We start from the raw sequence: 13,460 nt of genomic DNA, 5'->3' as shown, positions 1-13,460 counted from the left end.
ATGTGACCAATTTTGGCCCGAAATTGGTCGCATAGTCGATCAGGCATGCACCAGGTGTATAATCAGATGGTGCATAAGACAGAACTTCAGAGCATGCACCTTCTGTCCAATGGTTTATTTCCACAACATGACAGTGCTGATGTACAGAAAGATATAGCAAAATGCAGTGCATAAGCCACAAAAAGCAAATCCAAACAGGGCATGAGTGGTACGCAGCATGACCAAGCTATCAGTTAGATGCGAAACGGCCATCGCTCGCCACCTTTGTGCCCACCTTCCGAACAGATAACCACTTGGACACTGGACATGTAAGCCATGTTTGGATTTGGATTTGCTTTTTGTGGCTTATGCACTGCATTTTGCTATATCTTTCTGTACATCAGCACTGTCATTTTGTGGAAATAAACCATTGGACGGAAGATGCATGCTCTGAAGATTCTGTCTTATGCACTTGTTGAACTGTTCCTTCTTATGTCCCGCGGAGCACACGTCCTGTGACAGTCTGTACAAGTGCTGCCACATGATCATAGAGTATCGTTGCCAGTGTGAACCCAGTTTAAGCTCCGTGTTTCTCACGGGATGTGCCACACAGTTATGCTTTAATCTCTTCCTGTATACGTATAATCAGACGGTCCATGCACCATAATAATCAGATGGTTGATCAGCTGCCAAGTCGCCTGATGTTTGGCTGCCTAAGACTGATCCATAAAATTGTTCAGTAAAGGTGTCTTGGGCAATGTACATTATATGACTGATAAACCCTATAATATTCACTTATTCTTGAAATAACAGTATCATTTAATTTTTTCTTTCCTCAGTGACCTAAAGAGAGAAAAGCAAGTCCCATCTCCTGATGATGTTATTGTATTATCTGATAATGAACCTTCCAGCCCACGGATGAATGGTTTACCCAGGCAAACAAAGGAACCACATTCTGAAACCTTTTTGGTGAGTATTCTGTTTTTCTTTCTTTTGCAAATGAGATGCTTTTGTGTTTTCATTTTGTAGCAGTTTTTTTTTTTTCTGTAAAGTCATGATCTGGCCAATGAGTTCATTCTAGAGGGGGTTTTATTTGTTTTTTTAGAGTATAGCGCTTTTCACTTGCTACATTATAATTACAATAATTTGAATTTTTATACTAAAAGACTTGTCGTGACTGTATCATGTGTAAAATCATACACTGGGGCATACAGCGTGTAAAACCTTACGCATGCTTAAGCTAGCCATACACCAGCAGATTATGCGGTCGATTCGATCGATCCGATTAAGTAATCGAATCGATACAAAATCTGTTACCGTGCAGTGTTCTTTTCGATCGATTCCAAACTGATAAGGGTCGATCACTCGATCGTACCGTGCGGGATATTTGAATCAATCTGTAGGGTATCGATTCTCGTTTTTATCAATTTCGATCGAACACTGTACGATAGCGGGGGTGTTCCCACATTGACATGGGCAGAGGGGCGTGGAAGTGCTGAGGGGATGGGAGCTGTGGGGATTTTGCCCTGCAGAGCTGTGCTGGCTTGTGGAGTGTGTGTTTGTGTTGTGAGAGAAAATGTGAAGCAGTGCCTTGCAGCTGTCCTACACTGCACAATCCCTTGTACAGAGAGCAGAGTAGAGGCTCCTTTCTGTAAAAACACTGGAGGCACAAGGAACAATAGAACAATACAAAGAATACAACAAAAGAAATTCCTAAACTACAAACTCCCATGTAGTTAACCCCACCCATCTAGCAACTCCCCCACAGCTTTTGCATACTCGATCGAACATGAAAATGGCATAAATCGGATGCACTATTTAAGAATCGATGGTTAATTTCGATATTCATTTTCGGAAATGAATCTGTAAATAAAAATCACACCTATTCGATTCCTTGAAGACCGATGCCGCCATTTTGGGGAAAAAATAAATAAGATCGATCGATGCATCGATCTGCGCAAATTCGGCTGGTGTATGGCCAGCTTTACAGGTTTCCATTCCCAACTCCGTACCACTATCACAAACCATTCAGCACTTCAGTATACTTGATTTGTCAGCCCCCCCCCCCCCCCCCTTCCCCCCTTATAAACTGTGTAGTCTAAACCTTGTGACCACCTGTCATTTTATATAGCTGTACAGTCTCTCATCTTATTTTTTGTTACCATGGTTTTGTGTAGCTCTTGCAGAAAAGCAGCCCTGAAGAACGAGAGCGAATTATCAAACAACTGAAAGAAGAATTACGGTTAGAAGAAGCTAAACTGGTGCTACTTAAAAAACTCCGTCAGAGTCAAATCCAGAAGGAGACTGCTCCTCAAAAGGTAGATGATTAGACTTATTGCTTTCTTACAGTATCTCTCTTTTTTTTTTTTTTTTTTTCCTCACCATTTCCTCATTCAGTAAAAGTGGTAGTTGCTGAGTAGTACAGAGGAAAAGTCCCAGGTTCCAAACATTGGAGTCACCTATCTCTTATTTTCTTGCAGGTGACATCACGCATTTCTGGCACGGTTATTCCTCCTCCTTTGGTACGAGGTGGGCAACAAGCGCCAACCAAGCAATCGGCACAGATAGTTATGCCTCCTCTTGTTAGAGGAGCACAGGTAATTATCCTTACTATTATAGCTTTGGTCACATATCCGTATGACTTCTTGACAGGTGAGGTGAGTTTAGTCTGACAGGGAAGGGACAGGGAGGAAGTAAGAAGAGCAATACTGCTGGCAGGAGCTGAGCACCTGCTGTAGTAGAGAATTAGAATTTTTATACTTCATATACTAAACCTTATTGTGTTTTAATACAGAATTTTGTATAATTGTATTTCAGCGCCACAGAATATTTTGGCGTTTTATTTTTAAATTAATAATAATTTCTTCTTGAAGGAAACCCGAGGTGAGAAGGATATGGAGGCAGTCCTTTTTCTTTCCTTTCAAACAATGCCAGTTGCCTGGCAGTCCTCCTGATACTGTGCCTTTAATACTTTTAGCCATAGACCCTGAACAGGCATGCAGCAGATCATGTACTCTGACTCAGCTTTTACTGGATTAGCCATATGCTTGTTCCAGGATTTTGGCTCAGATACTACTTATGCCAGAAGATCAATAAGGCTGCCAGGCAACTGGCATTGTTTACAAAGAAATAAATATGGTGGCCTCCATATCACTCTTACCTCGGGTTCCCTTTAATGCAGTTCTGTTTAAAAAAAGAATTGTGGCTTAAGTCCAAACTATTGTCAAACTTTTTTTTTTTTTTTTTTTTTTTTTTTAAGATTACTGCGGTTTGTGTGCTCACTATCTGCCCTGGTGCAATTAAAGTACTTGTCTAGGTAGAGGAAAATCTCTGGATTGTCTGAAGGCTTCCCACCTCCTCCTCAACCCCCATTGTTGCCACGCACAGACCCTTTGAAAATATCCAAACTTGCTGGGTTTGGCTTCTCTCTCCACCGTGTACAAGCACTTGCGCAGTAAGCTGAGCTACTCAGTGCTGCTGCACAGATGCAGCCCTACTCATGCAGGATGCAGTAAGGCTGTGCTCGTGCACAAAGTGGAGCGGGTTCTTTACTACGAGGGTTCTGCCCAGTGGGGGAGGGGTCAAGGAGAACATGGGAAGCCTCTAGAGCAGGGGTCCCCAACCTTTTTGAGCCCAGGGCCCACTGTCCCAACCAAAATTTTCTCCGGGGCCCCCCCCCGGGGGGGGGGGGGGGGGCGTGGCTAGTGTCGGCGGCAGCAGCCCCCCCCTTTTCCCAGATTCCACAGTATAGCAAGTACAGTTAGCCCAGTATAGCTAGTACAGTTAGCCCAGTATAGCTAGTACAGTTAGCCCAGTATAGCTAGTACAGTTAGCCCAGTATAGCTAGTACAGTTAGCCCAGTATAGCTAGTACAGTTAGCCCAGTATAGCTAGTACAGTTACCACACTATAGCAAGTATAGTTACCCCAGTATAGCAAGTACAGTTAGCCTAGTATAGCAAGTACAGTTACCCCAGTGTAGCAAGTACAGTTAGCCCAGTGTAGCAAGTACAGTTAGCCCAGTGTAGCAAGTACAGTTAGCCCAGTGTAGCAAGTACAGTTAGCCCAGTGTAGCCAGTACAGTTAGCCCAGTGTAGCCAGTACAGTTAGCCCAGTGTAGCCAGTACAGTTAGCCCAGTGTAGCCAGTACAGTTAGCCCAGTGTAGCCAGTACAGTTAGCCCAGTGTAGCCAGTACAGTTAGCCCAGTGTAGCCAGTACAGTTAGCCCAGTGTAGCTAGTACAGTTAGCCCAGTATAGCTAGTACAGTTAGCCCAGTATAGCTAGTACAGTTAGCCCAGTATAGCTAGTACAGTTAGCCCAGTATAGCTAGTACAGTTAGCCCAGTATAGCTAGTACAGTTAGCCCAGTATAGCTAGTACAGTTAGCCCAGTATAGCTAGTACAGTTAGCCCAGTATAGCTAGTACAGTTAGCCCAGTATAGCTAGTACAGTTAGCCCAGTATAGCTAGTACAGTTAGCCCAGTATAGCTAGTACAGTTAGCCCAGTATAGCTAGTACAGTTAGCCCAGTATAGCTAGTACAGTTAGCCCAGTATAGCTAGTACAGTTAGCCCAGTATAGCTAGTACAGTTAGCCCAGTATAGCTAGTACAGTTAGCCCAGTATAGCTAGTACAGTTAGCCCAGTATAGCTAGTACAGTTAGCCCAGTATAGCTAGTACAGTTAGCCCAGTATAGCTAGTACAGTTAGCCCAGTATAGCTAGTACAGTTAGCCCAGTATAGCTAGTACAGTTAGCCCAGTATAGCTAGTACAGTTAGCCCAGTATAGCTAGTACAGTTACCACACTATAGCAAGTATAGTTACCCCAGTATAGCAAGTACAGTTAGCCTAGTATAGCAAGTACAGTTACCCCAGTGTAGCAAGTACAGTTACCCCAGTGTAGCAAGTACAGTTAGCCCAGTGTAGCAAGTACAGTTAGCCCAGTGTAGCAAGTACAGTTAGCCCAGTGTAGCAAGTACAGTTAGCCCAGTGTAGCCAGTACAGTTAGCCCAGTGTAGCCAGTACAGTTAGCCCAGTGTAGCCAGTACAGTTAGCCCAGTGTAGCCAGTACAGTTAGCCCAGTGTAGCCAGTACAGTTAGCCCAGTGTAGCCAGTACAGTTAGCCCAGTGTAGCCAGTACAGTTAGCCCAGTATAGCTAGTACAGTTAGCCCAGTATAGCTAGTACAGTTAGCCCAGTATAGCTAGTACAGTTAGCCCAGTATAGCTAGTACAGTTAGCCCAGTATAGCTAGTACAGTTAGCCCAGTATAGCTAGTACAGTTAGCCCAGTGTAGCCAGTACAGTTAGCCCAGTGTAGCCAGTACAGTTAGCCCAGTGTAGCCAGTACAGTTAGCCCAGTGTAGCCAGTACAGTTAGCCCAGTGTAGCCAGTACAGTTAGCCCAGTGTAGCCAGTACAGTTAGCCCAGTGTAGCCAGTACAGTTAGCCCAGTGTAGCTAGTACAGTTAGCCCAGTATAGCTAGTACAGTTAGCCCAGTATAGCTAGTACAGTTAGCCCAGTATAGCTAGTACAGTTAGCCCAGTATAGCTAGTACAGTTAGCCCAGTATAGCTAGTACAGTTAGCCCAGTGTAGCTAGTACAGTTAGCCCAGTGTAGCCAGTACAGTTAGCCCAGTGTAGCCAGTACAGTTAGCCCAGTGTAGCCAGTACAGTTAGCCCAGTGTAGCCAGTACAGTTAGCCCAGTGTAGCCAGTACAGTTAGCCCAGTGTAGCTAGTACAGTTAGCCCAGTATAGCTAGTACAGTTAGCCCAGTATAGCTAGTACAGTTAGCCCAGTATAGCTAGTACAGTTAGCCCAGTATAGCTAGTACAGTTAGCCCAGTATAGCTAGTACAGTTAGCCCAGTATAGCTAGTACAGTTAGCCCAGTATAGCTAGTACAGTTAGCCCAGTATAGCTAGTACAGTTAGCCCAGTATAGCTAGTACAGTTAGCCCAGTATAGCTAGTACAGTTAGCCCAGTATAGCTAGTACAGTTAGCCCAGTATAGCTAGTACAGTTAGCCCAGTATAGCTAGTACAGTTACCACACTATAGCAAGTATAGTTACCCCAGTATAGCAAGTACAGTTAGCCTAGTATAGCAAGTACAGTTACCCCAGTGTAGCAAGTACAGTTACCCCAGTGTAGCAAGTACAGTTAGCCCAGTGTAGCAAGTACAGTTAGCCCAGTGTAGCAAGTACAGTTAGCCCAGTGTAGCAAGTACAGTTAGCCCAGTGTAGCCAGTACAGTTAGCCCAGTGTAGCCAGTACAGTTAGCCCAGTGTAGCCAGTACAGTTAGCCCAGTGTAGCCAGTACAGTTAGCCCAGTGTAGCCAGTACAGTTAGCCCAGTGTAGCCAGTACAGTTAGCCCAGTGTAGCCAGTACAGTTAGCCCAGTATAGCTAGTACAGTTAGCCCAGTATAGCTAGTACAGTTAGCCCAGTATAGCTAGTACAGTTAGCCCAGTATAGCTAGTACAGTTAGCCCAGTATAGCTAGTACAGTTAGCCCAGTATAGCTAGTACAGTTAGCCCAGTATAGCTAGTACAGTTAGCCCAGTGTAGCTAGTACAGTTAGCCCAGTGTAGCCAGTACAGTTAGCCCAGTATAGCTAGTACAGTTAGCCCAGTATAGCTAGTACAGTTAGCCCAGTATAGCTAGTACAGTTAGCCCAGTATAGCTAGTACAGTTAGCCCAGTATAGCTAGTACAGTTAGCCCAGTATAGCTAGTACAGTTAGCCCAGTATAGCTAGTACAGTTACCACACTATAGCAAGTATAGTTACCCCAGTATAGCAAGTACAGTTAGCCTAGTATAGCAAGTACAGTTACCCCAGTGTAGCAAGTACAGTTACCCCAGTGTAGCAAGTACAGTTACCCCAGTGTAGCAAGTACAGTTAGCCCAGTGTAGCAAGTACAGTTAGCCCAGTGTAGCAAGTACAGTTAGCCCAGTGTAGCAAGTACAGTTAGCCCAGTGTAGCCAGTACAGTTAGCCCAGTGTAGCCAGTACAGTTAGCCCAGTGTAGCCAGTACAGTTAGCCCAGTGTAGCCAGTACAGTTAGCCCAGTGTAGCCAGTACAGTTAGCCCAGTGTAGCCAGTACAGTTAGCCCAGTGTAGCCAGTACAGTTAGCCCAGTATAGCTAGTACAGTTAGCCCAGTATAGCTAGTACAGTTAGCCCAGTATAGCTAGTACAGTTAGCCCAGTATAGCTAGTACAGTTAGCCCAGTATAGCTAGTACAGTTAGCCCAGTATAGCTAGTACAGTTAGCCCAGTATAGCTAGTACAGTTAGCCCAGTATAGCTAGTACAGTTAGCCCAGTATAGCTAGTACAGTTAGCCCAGTATAGCTAGTACAGTTAGCCCAGTATAGCTAGTACAGTTAGCCCAGTATAGCTAGTACAGTTAGCCCAGTATAGCTAGTACAGTTAGCCCAGTATAGCTAGTACAGTTAGCCCAGTATAGCTAGTACAGTTACCACACTATAGCAAGTATAGTTACCCCAGTATAGCAAGTACAGTTAGCCTAGTATAGCAAGTACAGTTACCCCAGTGTAGCAAGTACAGTTAGCCCAGTGTAGCAAGTACAGTTAGCCCAGTGTAGCAAGTACAGTTAGCCCAGTGTAGCCAGTACAGTTAGCCCAGTGTAGCCAGTACAGTTAGCCCAGTGTAGCCAGTACAGTTAGCCCAGTGTAGCCAGTACAGTTAGCCCAGTGTAGCCAGTACAGTTAGCCCAGTGTAGCCAGTACAGTTAGCCCAGTATAGCTAGTACAGTTAGCCCAGTATAGCTAGTACAGTTAGCCCAGTATAGCTAGTACAGTTAGCCCAGTATAGCTAGTACAGTTAGCCCAGTATAGCTAGTACAGTTAGCCCAGTATAGCTAGTACAGTTAGCCCAGTATAGCTAGTACAGTTAGCCCAGTATAGCTAGTACAGTTAGCCCAGTATAGCTAGTACAGTTAGCCCAGTATAGCTAGTACAGTTAGCCCAGTATAGCTAGTACAGTTAGCCCAGTATAGCTAGTACAGTTAGCCCAGTATAGCTAGTACAGTTAGCCCAGTATAGCTAGTACAGTTACCACACTATAGCAAGTATAGTTACCCCAGTATAGCAAGTACAGTTAGCCTAGTATAGCAAGTACAGTTACCCCAGTGTAGCAAGTACAGTTAGCCCAGTGTAGCAAGTACAGTTAGCCCAGTGTAGCAAGTACAGTTAGCCCAGTGTAGCAAGTACAGTTAGCCCAGTGTAGCAAGTACAGTTAGCCCAGTGTAGCCAGTACAGTTAGCCCAGTGTAGCCAGTACAGTTAGCCCAGTGTAGCCAGTACAGTTAGCCCAGTGTAGCCAGTACAGTTAGCCCAGTGTAGCCAGTACAGTTAGCCCAGTGTAGCCAGTACAGTTAGCCCAGTGTAGCCAGTACAGTTAGCCCAGTGTAGCCAGTACAGTTAGCCCAGTGTAGCCAGTACAGTTAGCCCAGTATAGCCAGTACAGTTAGCCCAGTATAGCTAGTACAGTTAGCCCAGTATAGCTAGTACAGTTAGCCCAGTATAGCTAGTACAGTTAGCCCAGTATAGCTAGTACAGTTAGCCCAGTATAGCTAGTACAGTTAGCCCAGTATAGCTAGTACAGTTAGCCCAGTATAGCTAGTACAGTTAGCCCAGTATAGCTAGTACAGTTAGCCCAGTATAGCTAGTACAGTTAGCCCAGTATAGCTAGTACAGTTAGCCCAGTATAGCTAGTACAGTTAGCCCAGTATAGCTAGTACAGTTACCACACTATAGCAAGTATAGTTACCCCAGTATAGCAAGTACAGTTAGCCTAGTATAGCAAGTACAGTTACCCCAGTGTAGCAAGTACAGTTAGCCCAGTGTAGCAAGTACAGTTAGCCCAGTGTAGCAAGTACAGTTAGCCCAGTGTAGCAAGTACAGTTAGCCCAGTGTAGCCAGTACAGTTAGCCCAGTGTAGCCAGTACAGTTAGCCCAGTGTAGCCAGTACAGTTAGCCCAGTGTAGCCAGTACAGTTAGCCCAGTGTAGCCAGTACAGTTAGCCCAGTGTAGCCAGTACAGTTAGCCCAGTGTAGCCAGTACAGTTAGCCCAGTGTAGCCAGTACAGTTAGCCCAGTGTAGCCAGTATAGTTAGCCCAGTATAGCTGCCCCAGTGTCGCCAGTACAGTTAGCCCAGTGTAGCCTCTCCTTCCCCCCGCGGCCGCCGCTCCTGTTAACTTGCGAGCGGGCAGTCGCTTCCTTATGTTTCCCATAGCTCCTCTCCTCTTGCAACACCTCGTTACAGTTAGTACAGTTAGCCCAGTATAGCTAGTACAGTTAGCCCAGTATAGCTAGTACAGTTAGCCCAGTATAGCTAGTACAGTTAGCCCAGTATAGCTAGTACAGTTAGCCCAGTATAGCTAGTACAGTTAGCCCAGTATAGCTAGTACAGTTAGCCCAGTATAGCTAGTACAGTTAGCCCAGTATAGCTAGTACAGTTAGCCCAGTATAGCTAGTACAGTTACCACACTATAGCAAGTATAGTTACCCCAGTATAGCAAGTACAGTTAGCCTAGTATAGCAAGTACAGTTACCCCAGTGTAGCAAGTACAGTTACCCCAGTGTAGCAAGTACAGTTAGCCCAGTGTAGCAAGTACAGTTAGCCCAGTGTAGCAAGTACAGTTAGCCCAGTGTAGCAAGTACAGTTAGCCCAGTGTAGCCAGTACAGTTAGCCCAGTGTAGCCAGTACAGTTAGCCCAGTGTAGCCAGTACAGTTAGCCCAGTGTAGCCAGTACAGTTAGCCCAGTGTAGCCAGTACAGTTAGCCCAGTGTAGCCAGTACAGTTAGCCCAGTGTAGCCAGTACAGTTAGCCCAGTGTAGCCAGTACAGTTAGCCCAGTGTAGCCAGTATAGTTAGCCCAGTATAGCTGCCCCAGTGTCGCCAGTACAGTTAGCCCAGTGTAGCCTCTCCTTCCCCCCGCGGCCGCCGCTCCTGTTAACTTGCGAGCGGGCAGTCGCTTCCTTATGTTTCCCATAGCTCCTCTCCTCTTGCAACACCTCGTATTACAGCAGCACTTCCCGCGCGGCTGCTGTAAGGAAGGGTAGGAAATAGGGCAGCGGCTTCCTGTAGCGGCGATCGCCGTTACCATGGGAACGCTGCCCCGCCTCCTTCCCTCCTTACAGCAGTCGCACAGCAAGCGCTGCTGTAATACGAGATGCTTCAAAGAGGAGAGCGGCTATGGGGAATATAAGGAAGAAAGCGGCCGCCCGCTCATAAGGTATCAGGAACGGCGGCCGCTGGGGGGTGAGGGAGAAAGGCCGGATCCGCCGCGGCCCCCCAGAAATCTGGCCGCGGCCCCCAGGTTGGGGACCTCTGCTCTAGAGGATGCAGAGTCTTCCCATTTCTTAGGCAACTGTAAATTTTATGTAGCTTGAGTTTGCTTTGAGAAAAGGGTTTTCATCAGTACCTCCTATTTGTATAAAGTATCCTCAAGGCATAAATAATGGTGTATTTCTAAGGCAGAAATGCATTAATTTAAGCCAGGCATGCACTGTACAAGTTGTGGTAGATCAGCTAAACTAGTGTATTACAAATTTTGTTTACATGGTATTTGCACCAATAGATATTTGAGATCTCAGTAGAAATCTTGTTTATCAGACCCACTTCAGCAGCCACTGCTCGATGCAGTGCACAGTTAGGGCCAGTTTCCACTACACGCAGATTCTGGATGTAGAAAATCCTGACTCCAATGAATGTCTATGGGCCTGTTTCCACCAAATTTCTGATGCAGATTTCCCATAGGCATTCATTGGAGTCAGTTTTCTGCATCAAGAATACGCGTGTAGTGGAAAACAGGCCCTTATGCAAATATTGATTGCTTACCAATCTGTTGCACAACTCGCCCTGCTCTCCTGCTGGCATCAATCTTGTAAAGAACTGAAGTAGTGATTGGACATCTCCATTGCAAAATACAATCTTACATTATTTTTTATTTTCATGAGATTTGATGTTTCTTTGAAAACCATGTCTAATAAGTGTCTTGCAGTCTTGTCTACTTTTACTTAAGATCTAGGAACCAATATTAATGAGACTACCATGAACTGATTTTCTCTTTCTCTCTCTTCTCTTTCTCACCCTCCGACAGCCCATTTCTGTCTCTCCTCAACAGATTCATAATATCAGGCAACATCCAAGCACAGGTCCGCCTCCTTTACTGCTAGCACCCCGCGCGTCAGTGCCTAGTGTGCAGATGCAAGGTCAAAGGATCATCCAGCAAGGCCTGATACGCGTGGCCAATGTGCCAAATACAAGCTTACTAGTGAACATACCACAGGTGGGTGTCAAAAAGAAAAGCAGCTTCTCCAAACATTTCTTTGTCAAAGACCAGTGAAATGACCATGGACTTGAAAATTGCTTTTATAATGACTATAATTGCCCGTTATGACTACTTTATTTAATTGTGCCAAGTTTTGTTGCTTTACAGGATACGTCCGAGGTAAAAAAAAAAAAAAAAAAAGATCTACCGTATTTTTCGGACTATTAGACGCTCCGGACCATAAGATGCACCTAGATTTAAAATGCAAAAATCAGGAAAAAAATATAAAACTAGGTGCATCTATGGTGCAGGAGCATCTTGTGGAGCTCCCCCCACCCAAGCAGTCTTAGGAATTCTGTTATTCTTTTGACCCCCCAATAATTTCCTTCTCCCAGTTACAGTTGTTATACCCTAATTGAAGCTAGAACAGGAGGTTTGTGTTGCAATATAACTGCAATGTGGAGTACCCCATTGAAGAACAACACTCCAGGGGCCTGCACCTAGAACTACAACCTATGAAAATCAATCACAAGACCAAAAAGCTTGCAAAGACAGCATTTCAAAAACAGCCAGTGCACAGCTAGCACAAACAATCAGCATTCTTAACAGTACTCACATACATTTTGTGTCCTTATAGTAATTATAGGTCTTCACCTGGCCATTCAATTGCAGCCACCAGGCAGGGTTATGAAGAGGTGGGCACCCCAGCTAGTGTCTGTTAACTTTTATCCAGGAGGAAGGTGCGTTTGGCAACAGCAGCAGGGGACCAAATAGAAGCCCCTCAGATCACGTATGGAGGCTTGGAGAGCCATTAGCGGCAGCCACGAGAGAGGTATTCAACTGTGGCGCCGCTGTTCACCTCCGCCATGCAGCTCCACCCTCCACTTCCTTGTACGTCCAGGCACGGGAGCCTGAGGATAGCGGCGAGGATGAGAGTACTGTAGCAAGTTTTCATTGCATGCCCCGATGCCCGCTGCCTATCTACTGCTATAATGGTGATCGGAGGGAGACAGGAAGTTGGGCAGCTGATGTAATAGCAGTGCGCTGAGGCTGTTATCAAGATCTGTATCGGGCTTACCGTAATTGCCTGCCCGCTGCCTATCTGCTATCTGTATGTCAGGTGAAGTGAGAGAGGAAGCCGGGCGGCTCACAGCAGCGTGCGGGGCGGCTCACAGCAGCGTGCGGGGCGGCTCACAGCAGCGTGCGAGCCGGCTCACAGCAGCGTGCGAGCCGGCTCACAGCAGCGTGCGAGCCGCCTGGCTTCCTCTCTCACTTCACCCGACATAGCAACAGATGAACAGCGGGCAGGCAATTACGGTAAGCCCGATACAGATCTTGATAACAGCCTCAGCGCTCTACTATTACATCAGCTGCCCAACTTCCTGTCTCCCTCCGATCACCATTATAGCAGTAGATAGGCAGCGGGCATCGCGGCATGCAATTAAACTTGCTACAGTATTCTCAGCCTCGCCGCTATCCCCAGGCTTCTCCACATGCTGGTAAATTACCGCAGGGATTACTGGGGGAGGGTGGAAGAGACAGCTGCACTGGCCAAAATATGTAGCATTCGGACTATAAGACGCACTCCCTTTTCACCCCCAAATTTGGGGGAGAAAAAGTGCGTCTTATAGTCCGAAAAATACGGTACTTACCGTACTTTCCCCCAGCCCCTGACAGCTAATATGTCCCACGCTACAGCTTCCGGTATCCTGGGATGCCCGCTGTTAGAGATGCCGACCTCGTCAGGTTGGTATTTTCTGCGCAATTGCGCAGCCATGCTCACGTGGACTGGAGTGATCTGTGCAGGTGCACTACTTCTGCGCAGAAAACTCCAGTCCATGAGAGCAGCGCGCAGGCACAGAAGATCCCAACCTGGCCAGGTTGGCATTTCCAATGGAGGGGATCCTGGAACACCAGAGCTGTGGCAAGGGACAGATCGGCTGCCAGAGGCTGAAGGAAGCCACAGGTAAGTAATCTCTTTTTTTTTTTTTTTTTTTTTTTTTTTTTTTTCACCTCGGACATATCCTTTAATGAACTCTTAACCACAACAAAGCTCAAAAGTGAACAAGGCAAATTCTATTAGCTGCGAGGCTAACTACATATAAACAATTTTAAAGAGAATGGCAGACATAAGGTAAACAGCCAGCTAGCGACAAGCTGCATGTCGCTAGCATGGCTTTTTTTTTTTCTGGGGGACA

The 13,460-nt window shown here is 46.0% G+C and overlaps 1 protein-coding gene across 5 annotated transcripts in view; it reads left to right on the top strand.

Annotated features, from left to right (window-relative positions):
* Positions 1-13,460, top strand: part of GATAD2A (GATA zinc finger domain containing 2A) — a 160,867-nt gene that overhangs the window by 128,216 nt on the left and 19,191 nt on the right. For all 5 annotated transcript variants that reach the window (XM_068234179.1, XM_068234177.1, XM_068234181.1 and 2 more), the window contains exons 3-6: positions 819-948; positions 2,157-2,297; positions 2,460-2,576; positions 11,092-11,280. In XM_068234179.1, coding sequence (XP_068090280.1) covers positions 819-948; positions 2,157-2,297; positions 2,460-2,576; positions 11,092-11,280 — 577 coding nt within the window. The remainder of the gene's footprint in view (positions 1-818; positions 949-2,156; positions 2,298-2,459; positions 2,577-11,091; positions 11,281-13,460) is intronic.

Source organism: Hyperolius riggenbachi, chromosome 1 (assembly GCF_040937935.1).
Source record: "Hyperolius riggenbachi isolate aHypRig1 chromosome 1, aHypRig1.pri, whole genome shotgun sequence".
Lineage (NCBI taxonomy): Eukaryota > Metazoa > Chordata > Amphibia > Anura > Hyperoliidae > Hyperolius > Hyperolius riggenbachi.
This window is presented reverse-complemented; position numbering and strand designations above follow the sequence as displayed.